The 22,206-nt window shown below is 37.0% G+C and overlaps 1 protein-coding gene across 4 annotated transcripts in view; it reads right to left on the bottom strand.

Moving 5' to 3' along the window:
* Positions 1 to 3,623: 3,623 nt before the first annotated feature.
* The window catches only part of RELCH (RAB11 binding and LisH domain, coiled-coil and HEAT repeat containing), a 72,758-nt gene continuing 54,175 nt past the window's right edge, over positions 3,624 to 22,206 (bottom strand). For 2 of the 4 annotated variants that reach the window (XM_084282011.1, XM_084282014.1), the window contains 13 exons: positions 20,503 to 20,659; positions 19,967 to 20,090; positions 18,779 to 18,827; positions 18,324 to 18,403; positions 17,343 to 17,449; positions 16,637 to 16,736; positions 12,633 to 12,715; positions 11,622 to 11,685; positions 9,881 to 10,019; positions 9,057 to 9,173; positions 8,321 to 8,409; positions 5,450 to 5,520; positions 3,624 to 4,177 (listed from right to left, as the gene is read on the bottom strand). In XM_084282011.1, the coding sequence (XP_084138137.1) occupies positions 4,057 to 4,177; positions 5,450 to 5,520; positions 8,321 to 8,409; positions 9,057 to 9,173; positions 9,881 to 10,019; positions 11,622 to 11,685; positions 12,633 to 12,715; positions 16,637 to 16,736; positions 17,343 to 17,449; positions 18,324 to 18,403; positions 18,779 to 18,827; positions 19,967 to 20,090; positions 20,503 to 20,659 (1,301 nt within the window). In that variant the 3' untranslated portion in view covers positions 3,624 to 4,056. Of the gene's footprint in view, positions 4,178 to 5,449; positions 5,521 to 8,320; positions 8,410 to 8,692; positions 8,910 to 9,056; positions 9,174 to 9,880; positions 10,020 to 11,621; positions 11,686 to 12,632; positions 12,716 to 16,636; positions 16,737 to 17,342; positions 17,450 to 18,323; positions 18,404 to 18,778; positions 18,828 to 19,966; positions 20,091 to 20,502; positions 20,660 to 22,206 lie in introns of those variants that run through there. The other 2 variants (XM_084282012.1, XM_084282013.1) reach the window with 2 other exon arrangements.

Below are 22,206 nucleotides of genomic sequence, written 5' to 3'. Positions count from 1 at the left end.
ACAAAGGACTTAAACAGTAGAATTCAAAAAGGGCATCTGCCTCTAGGACGGAGATGTTGGAGGATGTCCTGCTGGGGATGCTGGTGTCCCAAAGCGTGCCTCTCGCAGGTTAGGGTGCAGGCCAGCCCCAAGGGTGGAAGGTCACGGAGACGGTGAGGAGTGCACACAATGCACGTGCTGGGAAATGAAACAGGCTGGATCACGAGTCACATTTTCAAGTCACTGATTTCTACCATGTAACTGCTCGAGCTTTCTACAAACTGGAATCTTCAGCTGGAGGAAACTTTCCACTAGATTGAAAGTACGACACAAGTTCAAGCTCAGTACGCAGTAGAGGCTCCTCCAATGAACCGGGCTGTTTGCCACTGACCTGCACGTCTTTTACAAACTCTGTAGGCAGAACCACCTTTCGTACAGCTTCCTTGTAAATACTGGAGAGCATCAAACGTACAGGCAGAGCGCTTTAGAAACAGTTTCCCTGGAAAATGATTACTCATTAGTGGTTACTTGTTGAGATTTGCTAACCCCTGATGTATTCCCATACGCTATTGAAATCCAAGACCTGGCTGGCCAATGTACGGGAAAACAATACTCCTCCATGCCTCTGTCGGCCAATTTCATTGCCTAAAACAAACTAGCTACTCCTATCTTTTTCACGACCTGAATGTTAGCTAGAAATACCAGCCAAACACACTCAGCAAGCCAACAAACCAGTTTCCTTGACATGCTGTTGCCTGACACAATCCTGCGATCCTGCAGTTCATCAGTTATCCTGTGATTCTGTCTAGGATGAACGCCGTGCCAGTCAGCCCATTGTATCAGCATAACAGTGGCTTTCTACTCCATGAAGCTTTCTCATCTTTACTTCAGTATCAACATCAGCAAGTTTTATACAGAAAAGTACTTAAAACACCTTCAATGAAAGATAGCCATTTTTAGAAACTGCACTAAAACTCGTAGAACAGACAAATCCTAACACCATCACAACATGGAGTACAGAAATAGTCCACATTCCTGCTTTTTCTGCACCATTATTAAATCTTATCTGCACGTAGCAACAAATTCCGATACAATAATTCTTCCCCCTTCTTCACCAGAGATATTTTACCTGTAAGCCTTTGAGGTCTTTAAAAGACGTTTAGATGTAGAGCTTAGGGATATGGTTTAGTGGAGGACTGGTTAGTGTTAGGTTGTCAGAGGTTGGACTCGGTGATCTTGGAGGTCTCTTCCAACCTAGATGATTCTGTGATTTTCTCAAAGACCTCCCTTAATTCTCATTGATTAGAACATAAAAAAAATTAACTTACTTTATTTAAAATTTAGAAAACAATCTCTTTCAGAACAGAGTACATGCAAATAATGACTTGTATCTAATCCACACAAAACATATTTAGATCATGAACACTCACCCAGGCAGCCATGTATCTTCCACCCATCGACCATCTTTGTCTAAGAGCACAGGAGTTGATCCTTTAAATTTTGTCTTTTAAGATTTTTTCTGTAAACATTTTGTCTTTTACAGAATCCTTATTTTGGCAAAATTATAAGCGACTGAAGATAAGTCTTTGAGGATGAATTCCTTTCCATGCTGGCTATCCCTCTCTCTCGCTTTAGTGAAGCGCTTTCGCTCAAAAGGTTCACTCAACTTGTTTTATATAATAACAGGAAGAAAACAAGTTGATTTTAAAGAAAAAAAAATACATTTAATTTAAGAGCTCTAAATCTTTTCTATCTCACTGCTGAATGCAACAGTGCCACTGCTTGGAGGAAAAACAAAAACAACACTACCCCCCTCCACCCCCCAAAGGAAAAAAACAACATACACTGAGACATGAAATTTAGGAGGTTAAACTCCTGGAGACTACCTGCAAGATGGTTGTTGCCTACACAGCACTTTTTTCAGCTCAGTGGTCATGACAACGGAGCTGGTTTTTCTGGGGTTTCTCAGTCAAATTCCTCCTTGGATCAGCTAGTATGGAGTAAAACGCTGACTACCGAAAGCTAAACTTTGCAAGTTTACAGATGCTACATTTACACTCATAAACTAAGGAGGCTCTCATGCCACAATCACCCATGGTTAAATTGCTGTCACAGCTTTTTGGCTTGTGCTGATCAGCAGGTTTCCAAACTCTGGCTGAAGTTCAGTGGGGGCTACGAACCACTCTCACAGGCAGGCTGCAGACAGCTGCCCTGCTGTAAAGAGTTTGGCTGTAAAATTATTTTGGTCTCAGGACTACAGTGCTACCTCTGGCACTGCAACTATTTGTACAGAGAATGAAAAAAAAAAAAAAAGGCTGAAGGATTTCTGTGTATTTAACATAATATAAGGGCTGTTTTGATGTGATCATCATCTTGGAGAAGAGAGGAAATAACAAGACACGGCAGGTATACAAAACTTTTTATTGACAACAGAACAATAGAGAGGAACATCACCACTTCCCATTCCTCAGGAATGTCTCCATTTCACAGTCAGTCTGCTAAAAGTATACTTTCATGGTAACAAGCAACAAGAAGGCATGGAGCTGTCTGTAACCTCAAGAAAAATGGTTCAGTGAAGGGTAAAGGGACTGGCAGTGTGCAAGTGTGCAGCAGGCCCTGTCACAACACAAACACGGCAGGCAACCGTATACGCAGAGCCAACAGGCACAGACACGAAGCAGTCAGAAGCCTCAAATTCCCTCTATTATTTCCACTCGAGGGCACTATGTGAAGTGCTGCCATCCATATCCTGCCCCAGGAGATTGCAATTTCTCCCTTCGCTCCTTTGCTTCCCTATCCTTCAAGATGTTTATGCTTCCAACTGAATGGTGTCGTCTCAGAGAACGCCTGATCTTTTAGAGTTTATCACATCTTACCAGTTTATGCATGCACTTGAGTTTGCTTTCTGAAGCTTACATTGACATAAAGGAAAATAAAAAAAAAAAAGTGCTGCATAAGAATAAACGGATTTAGTTGTTAATGCTTCCTTGCTAAGAAAAACGCTTCATTACAAGATACTCCTTGTAATGTTTTTTCATAAAGTATGTATGCAGTCTACCTAACACCTGAAAGAAACTGCATGTCAAAACTCCTTACTATAATTTCGACTATTCTGAAATGAAATTTGAACTGAGATTCAAGCTAAACGACAAAATCTGTGAGTACACAGAACTGCACAATGAACGCAAGACGAAAGCAGTCTTTCTCCTGCATAAGGTTACTCTGCCTGCAGAACTGTGTTGGGACCCTGTAGTAGTTTACACATTTGTTAATCTTCATTTATCGTGTTTTGCCTTTACTTCAGCAAATGTGCCTCTGGATGTGCAACTAGTTGTTAAAGTGCTTTAAAATAAAACAAAAACTCCAACAAAACAAAACATCCCTCAAAAACCGCAACAGATGTGAGAATTTTATCTGAAGGATTTTGTACAGCATTTACAATGTCAGCATAAAGCATCTGAAACATGAGCATTCCCTGCAGACTGATGCAGTGCAAGCAGTCTTAGACATTAGATGCTGCAATTCCTCTGGATTCAAGATGCACAATACTTACAAAAACAACCCTAGAAGCACAGACAAATGCTGGTGGCTCCTCCTCTTCTTTTTAGAAACATAATAAAAAAATCTGCATTACTCTTTCATAATTTAAATACATAAGTAATCTCCACTTTTATTACTTCATGACAATGACTTCAAATTTACATTATTTTAAGTACCGTCATAATAGCTCCATGTATAATACAGATATTTGCTGATATCCTGTCAGAAAATAATAATAAAAAACAAAAAAACAAAACCCTTCCACTATATAAAAAAAAAAAAAAATGCCGGAAAGACAAGAACACAGAACAGGGACTTGGTACAGACTATGATTTCAGTTTTATATCAACCACAGTTAACCCAAAATTAACAGGTACACAGCGATATTCAAAAGCAGTGCAAATATCTTTGGAGGTTAGAATAAAATTATACTACAAGAACGTAAGACAGAAGAAATAAAAAGGCAAGTACTTCAAGTACAGGAACCAGTCTCTGTGAGGTCCATCTTAGTGTTAGCTGGGAGCTCCTGTTCCCATCTTACTTCTTCCTCTGGAACACATTAGCCAACATTGCACCCGATGTAGTCAGCTGGCCCATTTTGTTCAAAAACTTGGTCTTTGTATCCTCACTCACAAGGCTCGCAGCAATCGACATTGAGCTAGGAAAGACAAAAATTCAATTATAGAAGACTACAAACAAAAAGAACACTGTGCTGTTCTTTAATAAAGATCCAAATTGTCTTTGCCTGTTAGTGGTTTAAAGATGACAGAAGATCAATCCATCATGAAGAATTGAAGAACCATCGCCACCAAGCCCAGATACATATAATACCATTCATGTAACACCATAAAGTGAATTATCATGGCCTCAAGAACAGTTCTAGTGAAAAGCAGTAAAACATTTTTGTGCACACTATTTTTTGCTACCTTTGGAAGTCATCACACTAGCACTAATTAGATATTTGACGATTGCTACAGTGACAAACATCTCTGTGGAAAGGTCAGCTTTACCTTCTCACCAGAAATGTCGATCTTTATCCTTCAAATATTATGTTTAATACAAGGACCACAGTACTGGATTAGACCAAGGATCTATCTAGCCCATGTATCCTGCCTCTGACAGTGACCAAAAGCAGACATGCAGGGAAGAGTAAAAGCAAAGCAAGTATAAATGGTGGCCCCTCTCCTTAAAACTCTTTTTTTCCAACTGCTTCTGCCTGAGCAGAGTCCAGAATTTGCGTTGTCTGTCAACTTAGTAACTCCCAATAGATTTTTATTTTACATATTTGCTCAGCCTTCCTTTGATACCCTGTACATTCCTTGCCCACCCTCGGGCACAGCTCTGTAGGTTTCACCTGGCAGAAAAGCCTTCTGGTGGCTGCGAATGTGACCCCTGCCACCTTTCCACAAGTGCTCCTACTTCATACATACAGAGTCCAAGTTTTCACAAGCGAGACTAGAAAGAGCAACATACTGAACCTACACGATGCTACAGCTGTTCTCATGTGCTCTAGTCACAATAAAGCAAAGCCAGCAGGCTGGAGTAGGCTTTTAGCACTATGAGAACTTCAGCCTGCAGGCCATCCTCATGAAAGAGGGATGTGAGATGCCTGCCACATGCATTGCTTTCAGCACTTAAGCTAAGCACCTCCTGCCTTCTGAGATTCAGGACAGAAGCTCAATTACTGTCTTCTAAGGATCAAAAACTAAGTCATGTGGAAAACAGGAGCTTCATTACTATGATACAAATAAATGTGTGTTGCCCTGTGTTTTACACCAGAGAGACAGACACAACCAAAACTGAACTAAAGTTCCTAAGATGTGCTTCAGTGCAGGATTTCTGGTCACAATCTTGGACACCATTCTGGAAGATCCTCCACAGAACATTATGCTGGAGGCACAGGAAAAGAAAAGAGAAGTGAAAGCCTTACCCCTGTGGTTCTTGGACGGTCTTGTTTTCCACTTTCTGTTCACATTCTTTTATCATGGAGCTTAAAATGACCTAAAATGAATAAGGAAGAGATAGATATGATACTTTTTCTGTTACATCAACACTTCATACTAAATCTGCTCCCCAACTAATTTTGACACTAGCAGAACCGTTTAAAATGAATCTCCTGTGTTTTTCAAGTGCATTTAAGTAGCAACCATCTGATAATGCCTTGGGGTAGAAACAACAAAACCATTCAAAACACTTTAAGGAAGAAAAGATTTTTGAACCAGTTACAAGAGTTCAAGAGTTCCTTCTGCTTCCCTCCTATTTTTTTTTTTAAAGACAGCCAAACCAAACTCACTTCTGTAACGCATCTTCTTATCTCCCTTTTTTTCAAACCTTACTTTTATTAACAGTTAACTTTTACAAACACTCATCTTCCCTATATTTTCCTTTAGTTTTCAAGTATGTTTTAAAATTCTTGTAATTACCAGCATGATGCATGAACGAAAAAGCAAGGAACAAAAAACAAAAAGCATAGTAATGTGCAGAGATAACTTAATGGAAAGGAAATGTGAAAGTAAACTTAATACATCATTTCTCTGATGTCTTCCAGGGTTACTATAGATCAAGTTGTTTTTTTTTGTTTTTTTCCTCCCCCTTTTACTTTAGCAATTCCAGCACTAAAGTTTTCTGCAGAATACTTAGGACTAAACTTCCTCACTTGAAAGACTGGCAATAGAACTGACTGGGTCTTAGAGGTCTCTGTCGTGGTGCCTACAAGCATCACGTCAGGGCAAGGAGCAAGGCAAGGCAATTCCAGTTCTGCAGTAAAAGCCATAGTGAGTTTTCTAGCACACTGGAGTTGGAGCAAATATTTTAAAGCTTATGTTTCCGTTGGGATAAGAAAATAAAACATTTGGCATCATGCCTGAAGACAATCGCTCTCAATAATCTGTTATTTATTTATTTAAGCCTATTTAAGCTTTCATTTCCTTCTCTGGCTACAGGACTCAAACTGAACTACACAAGCACATAAGCTCTTTTCTTTTTTTTTTTTTTTTTTAGAACTGAAAATGTCCTTACACTTTTCAAGTTCCACTAATGACTACACAAAAATGAAGTATTAATATTTGTAACAGTTATCTCATTACTAAACATGACAGAAGAAAGAAAATGAAACTAAACCCAACTTTTGCCTACTGCAGCTTTCAGGTGTTCCTGGACTTCCCAATATACACCGCACCTCCCAGCTCACTCTGAACACAGAGTATTCAGTTGCCTTTGACTGATGCTCAGACCACTACTGTCCCAATCTGAATGCCCTCTGAAGTCAGATTATTTCCTCATAAGGTTTCAAAGTCCTTCACCCCCCCGTTCCACAGATAATTAATATAGAATAATATCATACAGAGCAAACATGAATTAGACTATAGGTTATTAGGCTAAAAATGTAACCAGAAGGGAATTTGCTACCAAGTTTAAGAATTTAGGACTCCTAGAAAATATAGTCTAACTGAATTATCTCACTTGACCAACATAAAGAACAGTAATTACTTTTCTCAAGTACAACACAGTCCCTGAAGAACACTATTAACCTTCAGAAAAGACATTCATAAAGACCTTCCTTCATACACTTAGACTAAATATTTTCTTCCATTACTTGAAGTGTTCAGACTGTCAAGATTTTCCAGCATGCAACTAAACTACTTCTCTTACTTTCAGGTGCTGAATTAATCTCTATGTATTCCAATCCCTACTAGCATTCATCATCTTCAGGTACTTACAAAAAAGACCAAGACACATGGCCAAAACTTTCAAGCTTCTCAAGCCAGTTTCTCTAGATACCTCTTTGCTTTTGCTGCTTTCTGCGAGCACCTACCATGGTAGCTCTCATGTTGTCCTGTCTACTTATTATAACCTGCTTTTTATGATTCACGGGTTCTCAGAATGGTTGATGTTGAAAGGGACCTCTGGAAACCATCTAGTCCAACCCTGCCTTCTTAATCAGGGACATCTAGAGCAGGTTGCCCCAGATCATGTCCAGATAGTTTTTGCACACCTCCAAGGTACAAGACTCCACAATCTCTCTAGGACCAGTGCTTGGTCACCCTCACAGGAAAAAAAGTGTTTCCTGATGTTCAGATGACACCTCCTGAATTCCTGTTTGTTCCCACTGCCTCTTGTCCTGTCCCTGAGCGCTACTGCGAAGAGGCTGGCTCTGCCTCTTTGCAGCTGCCCTTCAAGTGTTTGTACACATGGATGAGATCCCCCGGAGTCTTCTCTTCTCCAGGTTGAACAGTCCCAGCTCTTTCACGTCTCCTCATAGGAGAGATGCTCCAGTCCATTATCTTAGTGGTCCTTCATCGGACTCTCCAGTGTAACACTCTCTCTTCTCTGCTGGGGAGCCCAGAACTGGAAACCGTGCTCCAGATATGAAGTTCATCCCACATGTTTCAGGACTATGTTTTCTTATCCTTTCTCTTTGCTGAACTTGATTATCTTTCATCTCCTGAACTCCACCACTTTTCACTTCCATTTCCTTGGATGCATTGTGGCCACGGATTTTAGTATATTATTGTTTTAATGAAAAAAACAGATGGTAAAAACATTTATTTTTATTCAGTCTGCAAACATCTGTGATACTAGCTGCAGTTCAATACTTCTCTTCAGGGTACTCAGCCTGAAGATATAATCAATTTTACAGATTTTAAGTCATGGGATCTATTTCTTCCCCCCCCAAACCCTCAATGTTATATACTTTGATACTATTTATGAGTAGCTTTTCTTAACTTCTGGTTTTAAGTATCATTACATTTCAGCTCGTGCTGACACCTGTATCTCATACGCAGTAAATGTTGCTGCTCACCTCATGCTCTGGTGAGAGATGTTCCATGTCACTTCGTAAACACTTAAGTCCTGGTAAAAAGTGATTGACCATTAAATCCTCTGAAATAACTAAAAATTGTGTTGTTAAGGTAGTGTAAGGATCATCTTTTGAAATTACACTATTTTATTCTGTCTTCTGATTCTATACAATTTTGTCCTACTGAACACAAGGACAAGCTACAGCAGCAATACCCAAGAAAACAGCACAGCTACTTCAGAATTTGCTACTTTACAACCAACAAAACAAAAAAGTTTGAAACATATGTAACTTCATATCTTTCATACATCAATACTGTTTTTTCCATACGTAAACATATGTGTTTTTACAGTTGATGGTTCAGATCAAGGGATTTTTTTGAAAGTACTTAAAGTGGTCGCGCACTGGAACAGGCTCCTCAGGGAAGTAGTCACTGCACCAAGCCTGTCGGAGTTTAAGAAGCGTTTGGACTGTGCACTTAGTCACATGGTCTGAATTTTTGGGTAGACCTGTGTGGTGCCAGCAGTTGGACTTGATGATCCTTGTGGGTCCCTTCCAACTTGGGATACTCTATGATTCTGAGTTCCACCTGCTGTGAAAATCTATACTGAGCAGATCATATTTTAGATCACACATTCAAAGACGAACTTTGTTATTTCTCAAATATTAATCTTCTCCCCCCCCCCCCCCAATAGAATTAACACCTAAACTTCCCCTAAAAAAAAGGGCAAAAGGATACAACAACAGGAAAGAGCGCTGTAGGCTTCAAACAGGTGGGTGGCGATATCCAGTCTCTTAGAATCCACGGACTGCTGGTTGTTGACCAAGGCTAACTTGTGCAAGTGTGGAATAACAACTGTAAAAAGCAAACACTGGCGTAAGTATTTGAAATTGCTTTCCATAGACGTGCTTAGCATTAAGCATTAAGCTGTTAGGTTACAATCGCAGGCATCTGAAACGGCACGCATCAATGTGGGATTAGAGCTGCAAATAATGGCTTCTGATGGAACTGTTCATGCAGGCGTAATTGACCAATTCCAATGTGAAATAACAGTGTAGTAAGAACACCTAAAATGAAAAAGGCTCCTCAAAGCACCACCTTTGGAACAGGAACAATTTACAGAAAATATTTTGTGACATTATTATTCCCCTGTCGCTGAAGCTGTCTAAAATATGTTTCTGTTTTATAAATACAGCTCATCAGCTAGCGAAAGAGATATGCATGTCATGAGAAATCTTCACTGACTAGACAGGAAGAGGAAAGCATTTTACATGCTAAGTAACTCAGAAAAGGCAAATTCATGTTTTTTCTTGTGACCAGTCCCTTTCAGCTTCGAAATAATTAAATTTCCACATGCTGATGTGTTGTAGGTACATCAGCGTGAGCTCAAGTGAAAATTATATTGGCAAGGTCAAAAAAAAAATATATAGGGACACATCTAAACTCTAAAAAATAAAGAGTTTTCATGGATTTATTTTGTAAAAACAGTATCAACACAACAGCAAACTATTAGCCTCAGGACAATAAGAGGAAGAACTCATCTTCCCAGCAATGCAACTTACATTCATCTCGAAACCTGGGCTCAGCATTAGGTCCAACTCTTCCAAACGTTTTTATGATTTCTGTATGTAGAGAATGTTGGTCTTGATATTGAGGGTCCTCCAGGAAAGATGCCAGCTGCATTTTTACCCTTTCCAGAAGCTTAAAAGTTCCCAGAGAAATAAATAATAAGTTCACCAAAGAATTAAGGTGTTAGAAACATTAAGCTCAGAGTACATCTACAAATGCTCTGTATTTTAGATAATAAACCTTGGACCTTCTGCTCACTTACAATCTTTTCTGATAGGATGTTCCAACCTGCTTAATACAGCTCCATATTTTAAAGACTTAACAGTGTTTTACTCTGATCTATCTTTAACTATAGGCAAAGAGTGCTTTCACATAGCCAGTCTCTCCTCCTGAAGTTTGCTTGCAATTTTTATCTATTGTAATTTCCCTCATTACTAAAATCTTTGGAGTTTCTCTTTTAAAGACAACTGAGTTCACATTAGTTTCTTTGTAATATATCACCTAAATAAGATGAAAAAATTCCTGCAGAAGACAGATGCATAGATGAGCTTCATAAAAGCAATGGAATTAAAAAGATTACTTCAACTAAAGGCTGGAAAAACTGAACAAAATACAAATATGTCTAAGATGACAAATACTTCATTTGCACTCAAAGTTGTTAAAGTAGCATTTTCTGCTACATTTTGGAAGGAGCTACCACCTTTGTTCTCTAAGGTTTATTATAATTAGTACAGTGAATACAGTCATTTTTGTGCGGGAACAAAACCGTATGCTTTCCAAACTGATTATAGACATGCAATCCAAACTGCAAAATTGTAACTTAGCCATCTTCCAAGTACTTGTGAGTCATCACTGACTTCTTACTCACATTTCCTCAAATGCATTCTTTTAGAGTATGTTGAAATTACAGGAAGAATGCAAACTCTGCAAAAAGTTGCAAGGACTTTACAAAAAAATTCGATTGTACAACTAGTACATAAAATAAAATACAGTATTTCTATAATTAGAGAAGAATCCTAGACATCTTGTTCAGAATTCTGATTTACTACAAATGTTTCATCATTTAGAAAACAAGGAGAAATTGCATATCTACATTATCCTGAAGTACCATTTCATTTACTGCACTGTGATGTCTTTTCATGTCTTCTTGGGTACCACGTGCTGAGACAGTTGCAGAGGACCAGCAACATGAAAGAACTACAAGAGACTTGTGCCCTTCTAAAGTAGTTGGAAGCCAAGCATGATATCCCAAGCAATCTAAAATGGTGCAATGTATTTATGTGGAGGTCATCAAATCCTAACATGACTTTTTTTTTCTAAATCAGCATTTTAAAGTGAAGCCACCTATTTAATTTGGAAAAAGTGGATTTGGATTTCTCAACTGTATTAGAAAATGTTTGTTTGTTTTACATATTTAGCCATGGTTTTCCCATCTTTTAGCACAGGCCTCTCCCTTTGCTTTTTTTTTTTTTTTAGTGTTTGGCTTGATATTTAGAAGCAAATGTTTTTCTTAGTTAAAAGATGGTTTGCTTTTTTGTATAAAAATAGTATGCAAAACAAACAAAAAAATGAAACGAACAAACAAAAATGACTACAGAAAAAATGGAAAGTATTTTAAAAGAGAAAACAAACAATGAAGAAATAATTTAGAAGTTTTTTTTTCCTTTCTTCTCCAAGTTCATTAATAGTAAGTTATTGGATTTATCAAACCAAGTCTGACTAAAGGACTCTTACCTCTCTTTGAGTAACAGTTTCCATGATGGTCCCAAAAGCAGGAATTGTTGCAATCCTCACTGAGCTACAAGAGAAAAATGGTGTCTTTTAAGACCTATTCAACATTAAGAATATAAATAATTAAAAATAGAGCAAAACTAAAAAATTAGTACTTTAAGTTACGTTAGTTTCTAGCAATGACAAAACAAAAAAAGCAGACCAGGAGAAAAGACAGACAGGATTAACTCAAGGTCTCAATCTGAAACTCACAATTCAGGATCACTGGACAAGGTTACAAGGGCCGGAGCAACCCGCTTGCCAACTAATGCTTCACTCATGCCTCGAAGAGTCAGCTGTAAACCAGTCAACATGCAATAAAAAATGGTTTGGTAAACTGGAAGGAGAACTGGGTTAGCTGTGACTGAGGATGGGCAGGCAGACTCTTGGGGTTTATCTTGTTTTAGTCACCCACACAGTATATTAAACTGATTAAGACACTATTCATGCTCTAGTGTTCATTGATAATAAACCTGTTAGTAAGATTAGCAAAGCATCCCTCCTTAGCTAGAAAGAAATATCACATCAGAGTATTATATTATATATAGTCCAGGAATTTAAGTACTATGGTTGTCTACCAGAAATTAGGTACTGCCAAGGCTGTTCCACATTTCAATGTTGCAGATGATACTTTATAGTAAAGCTGGTAGCATTACAGAGCACATTAATATGCAGCTTTCTACTAGAAATGATTTAAGCAAATGTCAAAATTGAAATTGTGATTCATTATAAAAATCAAAAAAGACATTGATTTAGTTTTCTACTTAAAATGTATTCTGCAAATTTATTCTGTTCAGTTCTAGCTGTTCCAATAAACCTTTCTATTTACAGGTAGGCGATTTTAAAGTTACATTGGTTTAGAAGTAATTACTTTTTTTTTTTTTTTCTCAACTAGAATAAGAAACAGAACTGATGGTTATTTCTTCCTAAGTATTAAGAGGGATGCTAGATGTATAAGACAGTCAGGAAACTTACATTTCAGGGTCACTGGAGAGAGTAATGAGAGCAGGAACAACTCTCTGAGCTACCAGAGTTTCATGTACCCCCTTCACCAACAGCTGAATGGTCGGAGCAGGGGGGTTATCACAGGTGATGCACGGAAATAGCGAGCACAGTATCATGGGAAGAAGAACGGCACAACCAAGAGAGAGAAAGAAAAAACACAAAAAGCAAACCAAAATTAGAAGCTAAGCAAATACTGCTCCACTAGTGCTTCATAAATGCAAAGGCACGAAGAAAGCTGAAGTGGTCTGGCAATCAGCGCAAACCTGACAAATTCCATGACACAAAGTAGTTTTCTCTATTTTCAGCAATTTAAAAACACAAACTTTGGAAAGTTTAGGAAGTAATTTATGCATTATCATTCAAATCTTTCAAAACACTACAACGATGCCAATTCGACTTTGACAGTCTAATCTAAACAGTGCTCTACCTCAACGGAATGGTCTTTCTTACAGTATGGGACCGTCAAATGCAAAATAAGATTTCTTTAGTTAGGCCAAATGCATGTGCTCTTCTAAAAAACAAACAAAAAAAACCAACCAGCATCTTCCCAGAGGCCACTAAGCTTTCCACAATCATTATTTATTTTAGATTTAACAGCCTTCTAAGCAGTCTGTATGTGAAACAACCCAAGTTATACTTGCTGGTCTATGCAGGTAGAAAATGGATAATAATCCTTGATTTAACCATGAAATGTATTTCACCAAGTCCTTTTGAGTACTAAAAGACCTGTTTTTTGCAATACATCCCAAATATTAAGAACTGAGATCACAGTGAAATTTATGTCATTATCCATAAATATGTGGAAGTTGTTTACACTTAGGCACTTCCAAGTGTTTTTTTTAACATTACTTATGTAGCAACCGTATATGTATTTGTATACACTTGTGAACTCTGTGTTTGTGAAGCAGATGCCCTTTACATGTTTTCTACCTATAAGATAGCCTCATTTTTAGAAAATGGCAGATTCTAAACTTTCCTCCTCAGCAAACAGTTGTGTTTTGTTTTGCTTGTCTTTATCCGCGTTAGTAATAAAGGAAAAGCATCTTATATGTAAGAAAGTCTGCCTGTATTTGATGGTTTTAGGGGATAGGCATAATGAGTTTGGTGAGTAGTTTCTGAGAGAAATTTGAAGTATGTTCTCAATATTTAGCTATATTCTAATTACCTACATTACATCATGAACACAAAGTAAATTATCTGCTTTTTCTCCAGAAGTGTCACAAGAGAATATGTAAGATCTGCATGCGTCATGGGGAAAGCAGTACCTGGTAGTGTATCATGCAGTGCTAAAATCAGGCAAAAAAATATTTACACTAACTAGAGAATTTTACATTCTGCTATTTGATTGAGCATTCTGGTTTTACCGACTCTGAATTTAAAACATGAAGTCGATTAATTAAAGACTGGAAGGAACCTGACTTTCCAGAAGCCTTCTACACAAAGGTGTGATTTTGTTAAGCAATATTTGTGCATGTGTGCACACATGCTGTGAACATAGTGTGATTACAGATAACTGGAGAAGGAAGCAGAGGGGAGAGAATTGTTAAACTGCGTAAGCATTACTGCTGCAAAACACCCAGGGGTGGAAAGCTGCAACTTCCTGCATTCATAATTCACATAGTACTAGGAGTGCACTAGCAAACTACTGCATTTTAATACTAATGCTTTTCATGATTATTTAGAGTGGCAGCAGCTTAAAAAGTGCTGCTGTATTCAGCTTTAGGAGCTTCAAACGGATGTTAAAGACAGAGCTCACTGTTCAGCCACGGTGACCTTCCTCTCATACAGAGAAGTTAAGCAATGCTTACTGTTTTCAATTTTGAACACACAGGTTCTTTACTTTTTTCTTTACTAATCTGAATTTTGAGGAAAATCTGCAGGTAATGTAGCGCTTTGTGATTAGCAAACTTTCTAGAATGATCTCAGTTCCATGATTATGTGACCTGCTGCACTTCTAATTAAGGTAAAGCATGGCAAATGGCATCATTGTCTTACAGAAAACAAAACATGCTTCATGATTCAAGTGTCATTCTGGACATATGTTCCTAACCTTGCACCTTAACAGACCAACAAAGTTTATAACTCAACTACACAGTTGTTCAAACCAGCATGGTCAAATCTGTTTGCATCGACACTTAAATGGGAAACTACTGACAGAAAACATTAACACACAGGAGCAAAAGAAACAGCTGGATGGGCAAAGCCACATAGCAGCACGTAAGGCTACAGTGAGACAGACAACACAAATTTTAAAAACCTCTTTTAATTGCTATAGAACAATGTGTGTTCATTACTTCAGACATAGTACACCTTAGAAATTGTAGCACAAAGCTTCCTGTCCCCAAAGGCGAGCAGTGACACAGACCTCTGCGTCCTTCTTGGCCACAACAGACTTTAAGGTTTGGTAACATGATTTTGCAGGCATTAATCACAGTGGTCTCTGTGCTGCTGCAGAACACTGCACTGGTCAGAATATTTATAGCACACACACAGCTGTCCTGCTGGTGACACACTCTTCTGTCTTACTATCCAGTCATTATCATCTATCTTATCAGAGAATTGCCGGGCTTTGCTGGTGAGCAACCTCTGAGATGTCAGAAATTCCTTGAATGAAGGAATTTTCAAAAGTAAAACCAACTATCACCATCTCTGTACAGAGCTGACCTACATTGCCATGTATAAATACGTATGCTGTGGCTACTAAGTGGAAACATTATGAAAATCTATCAGTTGAGAAGAGTGTCCTCAATCAAGAGTCCTCTGCATTAGTAAAAAATGAAATGTATTAGGAAACAAGCAGTCAAGCAGCATGCAGAACTACCTAAAAATAACCAATATGCAGTCGGAGTAGAAAACTGCAACTAAGACAACAGCCTGTATCAACTAAAGTCTTTCATGCATTGACCAAAAATTGCCATCTCCTTTTTACAGGGAAAAATGAACAAATATAAAGTTGGGTGTTTTCAAGCAAAGTCAAACAATAGGTCTTGTCGTTGTTTAGTGCTTTATCTGCAATGACCTGCAAAATTGCAGTAGAGAAAACTAATGATTTTGGTTATACTAATTGCTCTGTTTTTGTGATTTGTGTTTGCAAATAGTTACAAGATGGCAGATTCAGCTAGAACAAAAGGAAGGAATGAAAAAAATGAAAAAAAGATATTCTCTTTGTTCAGCAAGTAGAGTATGTTCCAGTGTTCCTGTATATGCCTTTTTTAATTAAAACTTGATAAAACAAAGGCATGATATAGAAATAAAATCATACTTATTACCTAAAGGCAACATCTATGTTAACATCTAAAAATCTGTTCAGAATAAAAAGATGAAGTTTTCAATCTAGTAAATTAAGGAATTGTGTATTTAGCCAATCATGTATTTTTTTTTGTAAAAACTAGAATCATTCATGTTTGTACCACCATATTTGGCACCAATGGAAACTAGTTTGAGCTACAATGCAGTGGACTGTTTGCATGCAGACAAACGTATTGAAAACCACTAACTTGTGAATTAGGCCACTGATGACGTGTTAACTAGCAAAAGCAAATGTTACAACTTGGAGAGAGAGATGCTTGCTTATATTTACATACAGACCTAAGCAAACACATTTGACAATGTATTTAACTCTGGTTTGAACACAAGTTTGCAATGAAATGCATTTTCATAATCAGAAAATGTTTTTCAGCATGCAATAATCAGAATGCAAAACCCAAGTCAGTAGCAGGTCAAAGAACACATACACGGTTACTACAGAAACATTTTGAAAGTGGCTAATGACAAACTGCTTAATGAAAGATGTGCTGTTGAATAATGAACAGATACAGAAACAACTGTACAACTTCCTGCTCCATCACATAGTACACAGCTTCTTGAAGCAATCTGTAATTTTTAAATATGTATCAATTTTATCTAAATCGCTATTTTTATATATACACTAAGGTTTCAAATAAGTCATCTAAAAAACTTTGGGTATCACTTACCTCAAACATTCTAGCAGCTGTGCATCGAACAAGAGCAGATGTATGGACAACTCCATACCATAAGACAGTTAACAGCAACTCGTGATAAGCTGGGTTTGCACTACAAGGTAACAGTTGGGCAATCAAAAGAACAGGACAAAAAATATCCCCAAACCCTGCATAAGTTCTTTGCTTACAAAAAACTGTCTCAATAATCTATTGCTCAACTAGTCTAAGCCTCCAACTCTTATCCTTTATGAAGGATACATTTGCTCCATTCTGAAGAACATGTAACATTTACTGTCTAGAAAACAGGTTGCATTTTCAAGTTCATTTAAAAAAACACCTTAAGAATATGTTTTTCAGTATATTACAACACTGAACTGAATGCAAACACATACATAGGACATACTGTAATAATATGGGAAACACTAAATGAATTCTTATTTTAACCTTAACATTTCTGTAGCTTCCTTTTTTTTTTTTTTTTCTGTGTGAGCAGGTTTGGTGTTTCTTTTTCACACTTATATTTTTGTTTTGTTTTATCACTACATTTTTAATACTTGAGATAAAATGTTTACATTTTCTGAAACACCAAGGAAAAGTGTAAGGATGTTCTTCATTCATCTGAAGCATCACAGTTAATAAAATTACAGCCAGATTGGGAGCTCTTAGTAAAAGCTTCTAATGCATTCAGTTCCAGTCAAATCCATTGTATATTTTTTACCCCAGTTCCACAAAAGAAGCTTTCAGGCTATCAAGAGGAGCATGCGACAGTGAAAGCATGGTCATGACATCTTCCAAGAAGCCAACTAACAGCTTGCGGTCTTCTTCCTAAAGAAATACAACATTAAATGCAGTAGAACTGCTGTCATTGTGATGACCTACAGGTATGAAGAAGACAAACTAAGAGAGAAAAAATTAGATTTAGCATTTAATAATTTTCTTATGAATTTCAAAAATGTCCTTTTAGAACAAGAATCTTTCAAAGTAAACACAAGACTGTATTTTTCTATTTCATCAACTAAGCACATACTCCTGCACAAGAGTTTTCTTAAAGAAACTTAAAGCCAATTACTTGAGCACTTTCATGGCTCCTGACAGTTTGTGATTGCTCACAGTCCACTCACTGCAAGAAATTTAAGTCCATCTGTGAGATGATGTAGGGTTTTCTACGCCCCATTTTCTTATAAGCCACGTATGTGCCAGTCCATAGCTGCAGCGTACTGGAGGATTAGGGAGTATTATTTATGGAGTGTTTATTTTAGTCCTAGGTAACACTAAAATTTTAAGACTCCAACTGTGCTCAAAATAGCAATTTACCTGCTTACTTATTTCAGAGACTGTTGCAAAATTATGGCTTGCAAGGGGCACAGTTAAATAGCCAAGAACCCATTTACTGAACATCCCAAATATTTTTGATAAAGGCACATTGCAGTTGCTAATGTCTAGGAGTCAGAAACTAAGATTTAGTGAATTCAGGTTTTAACACTGGTGACTACTGCCTAAATGTAGTAGATGACCTACCTTGGAAACTTTTTAAAATGCACCTACAGCTACCTACTTGTCTATTACCTTCAAAGCATGAGAGCATTAGAAGTTTTCAGAGAAAGTGGTGTGTTTTCTTAAATATATTCTGTTTTTGTCTGGGAGAATAAATGTATGGTATTATGTGAAATTTAACAAAGAAACAGAAAAACAAACCTACCTGAATATAGCACGTAAGGACCCCTGTTGCATAGATGGGAACTGTGGCTTTTGTTAGCACTCCGTTGCCTGCTGTGGAATCTAATGGAACACACAGTGAAGAATTCAGTTTTCTTACGTACATATATAAAGTAAAAGATTTTTGCACTGTAAGAGTGTGTGCATATATATATATTTTCATCTTTATATATACACATAAAGAATGTATATATGTATACATGCATGCTAAAATAATGCTCAACTGGTATTTGGATTTGAGATTTTATTTACAATTTACACACACACAGTGTACAACTTCAGTGTTTCGTTCAGATTAAGATGAGATTTTCAATATTTCAGAAAGATGAAAAATTTGAGAACTGTGGTGTGAAAATGTTATTTGAACAGGAGAGAAACATTTTTTTTCCAGCTGCTGCTAAGATCAATTTTTATTCGTTTGAATAAAACATTACTCACCTATGTTTTCCTCAGACAGTCTTAAGATTTCTTGGAACTGTGGTTTTACCTACATAAAGGATTATGAAACCCACATAAGAAAAGCTGTCGGTAGTGTCAGTTTACTTTCAAAAAATTAAGACAACAAATCCAGAAAAGAACATTTTGAAAACATGGAAAGAAAAAATAAAACCTTTAAAAAACATAGCCTTTTGCCACAATTTGAAGTATGATAAAGAAAATAAAAATTTCTGCTGAGTACCCACTCAGTAGCTACCATTGAGGTAGGAGCATTTAGCGCTCTTGTTTTTAAGAGCTGAAGTCTTTTGTCACTTTGCTTAACTGGGCCTTAGGGTTTACGGTTCTACCTAGCTATTTGTAGAAGAAATAAATAAAGGAATAATTTTTGTATGTGTGTTTTTTTCTTTGTTGTTCATGAAGTGCTCTCTTCCAAAACATCTCTGTGATCATCAATACTGAAACACTTTTATGTAAGCAAGAATTGCAGAGATAACCTACAGATGAGGCTTTTTGAAGACCAGAGTGATTTTAACTTTCCCTATGGAATCTACATATTGTAGGTTCACACAGAATGCTAACCTTGTTTTTTAATTTTACCTTTAGATAATCCAGTATTTTAGCATTTCCCTTTAAAATACTTTCAATTAATATTCAGAATTAACTAACTTCTCAATTAGTATTCAGAAGTTATTGTATTGAGAAAAAAAGTGACATACTTCATTGATAAAAAAAAAAATTCAGATATAACCTGTAAAAACTATTTTCAGCAGAGAATATGCATTTTATATTATTGATCAAGTATAGGATGGAGTGTTTATATGTGTCACAAACAGTGGACAGTATGCTGTTCTCAAGAAAGAAAATAGAGAAATCAGTAGAATTAGAATGATCTCCTACTCTGTATGCCACTCACAAAGCAAGTCTGAAGAACCCAGTTAAAAAACCCTTGCACATTAGGCAAAATGAGAAGGCCTTTCTGAAATGCTCATTGACTAAAAAACATAAAACAGAAAGATGCAAAAGACTGTTTAAAAAAGATCAGGCTTAAAAGTACTTACAGAAAAGCATCAGTGTGGCATACAAATACAAATGTCAAATAGAACATGGATACTCAAACATACTATAAATATGGATAGTATATATTATCAAGGTACTTTTTTGATAGAGCATTTCAAAGTACTTTCTTACCTTAGTGTTTGTAAAAATTTTCCCAAATGTCCTACAAAGTCTCCAGAAAAATCTAGAGAACTCATGGACACATGCAGTTGATGCTACATTGATCTTGCCAACTATTTCTATAAGCTGTGGTAGCCTAAAAAATCAGGATTAAAAAGAATATTAGAAACCACTTTGATCTTTTGCTTCTTTCCAGTTATATTTGTATAGATTTACTGTTTATGCTAATAAATACACATATTAAGTGCTACTGGTTCTAATCAAATTATCTACATGTTCTGTACAATTCCTAACTGTTGAAGAAAGCAAGGGTTTAAATGTCAGAAAAGTTATCTATGCATTCTGTTAAGATAGCTGAATCTTCTGACTGTAATCAAAGATAATCCAGAATGCAATTAAAAAAATCTATCCATTTCTCTTTAAAAATTAGTAATTCTTAAACGCAATCATACTTAAAACCTTTATGTTTTGTACTGCTAAACAAAGCCATGCTGAAGAACTATCAATTTTGACCATTTTTAGGAATCCTAAGGTGGAAATTAACTCACAGTTGATTTACTACCCATAGCAGAGTCTCCCAGCCAGTGGTACCCTCATGTTCTAGCTGGTAGTCGTAAAGTTGCAACAGCACCGCCAATTGTTCACGGCTTCCAATGATGATGGCCACATCCTGAAGGGGTGATGCGGGTCGGGGAAATCTAGTGACTGTAACAGCAGAGAACAAGCAGACGTGAACAAAATAAGATGAAAATACCTTGGGGATCATCTCAGTAAAGACAGCCAAGAAAGTCTGAAACTCTTTAGTAACATCTGTTTATGAAGTTACGTTTTAAAAATCAGTTTGTTAAATATAGCTCTGAAGAGATTACATAACCCTCACTTAAGAAAACGCAAAGATTGCAGGTGACTCCAGAGATCACGCCGCAGATTTATTGTAGAATGACTACAAGACAAGGTCTCTTGATTTCTTCTGCTAAGCTTTAATCATCAGACTGCTCCATCCTTTACACTTCAAGTAATTTTTGAGGAGATGGGGTAGTGGGTGGGCAGCACCAAGCATTTGAATCATCAGAAGAGAGGAATTTACAAAGACCTCCAAAAATTCTACACCATTAAAATATCTGGGGCAGAAAGTCTGCTCCACCAACATTTCTTCTATTTCTCTCACTTTATGCCAAGCATACTTAAAATTATTCAGCAATGAAGTTAAGTGACAAGTACATAACCTTTCCTACTGTGGAATTCAAGAAAAACTTGCCGTTCCAGCAGTGCTATGGGATTAGTGAAAAGTACATGTACATGAGATTTTTTCTTCCACTTCTGTGGAGGAAGCAACTCTCTGACTATGTTAAAGCCTGAAATTTTTGAATTCCTTATTTAAGCACTAGCAACTCAGGGAAAATGTACTCATCTTCAAATGACTCAGGTCAGCTGGCAGAGCTTTACTGTGGCATGGCTAACATTTTTACATTAATGCATATATCATACCACTTGCTCCTTTCCAAATTCCCCTTTAAACGTAAAGTTGTTACCCATTCTTTGAATCTTGACACATAGCACTGTTAACAGCATGTAGCAGGTATTACCAGTAAAATCTTTAAACAGTATTCACAATGGAAGAAAACACTCGATAGGCTGGGAGTGCTGATCTAAGTGTAACTTCAGTAATAGGCCGTTCAGTCTGCCACGGTAATTACATAGACACATAAGAGATGGTGAAAGCTCCTGAACTAGGCTGTATGTTTCATACTTGGAAAAATCTTTTATTTGTAAGAATTCACTGAATCTGATGACAGCCTTCTTGAACTATTATTGGCTATTTGTGGACAACAGTTCTTCAGAAACCTTTACAAAGTCCAATTAAGGGTTGTTTTGCTTCCTCAAAAGTTTCTTTTGAAAAGTAGAGAGAAATACTCTGAGATGAAATAATGAAAACTATTTTTTGGCAATAATCAAGTGGCTCACGCATAGGAAAGACTGGAAAAAGGAAACATTGCTTAAGATTTTACTAAGGGTAGCCCAAATGTAAAAAAGCATAGAGGGCAAATCAGAAGGCAAAACCTTATTTCCTTCCCCCTTTCCTCCCATTTCATATTTTGTATTAGAACAGTGAAGTATTTTGCTGCAAGATTGTCACAGAATTACATAAAATGATGTCACTAGGTACATAGAAGCCATTTTGCCTATAACCTACACTAAGCAACACTGCTAGGTAACTAAAGAAATTTTAGCAAAAAAATCCTAAGAGAGGT

The sequence above is a fragment of the Netta rufina genome (genome assembly GCF_964035555.1).
Source record: "Netta rufina genome assembly, chromosome: 2".
Taxonomy (NCBI): domain Eukaryota; kingdom Metazoa; phylum Chordata; class Aves; order Anseriformes; family Anatidae; genus Netta; species Netta rufina.
The sequence above is the reverse complement of the archived record's forward strand: the minus strand, read 5'-3'. Positions and strand labels throughout refer to the sequence as shown.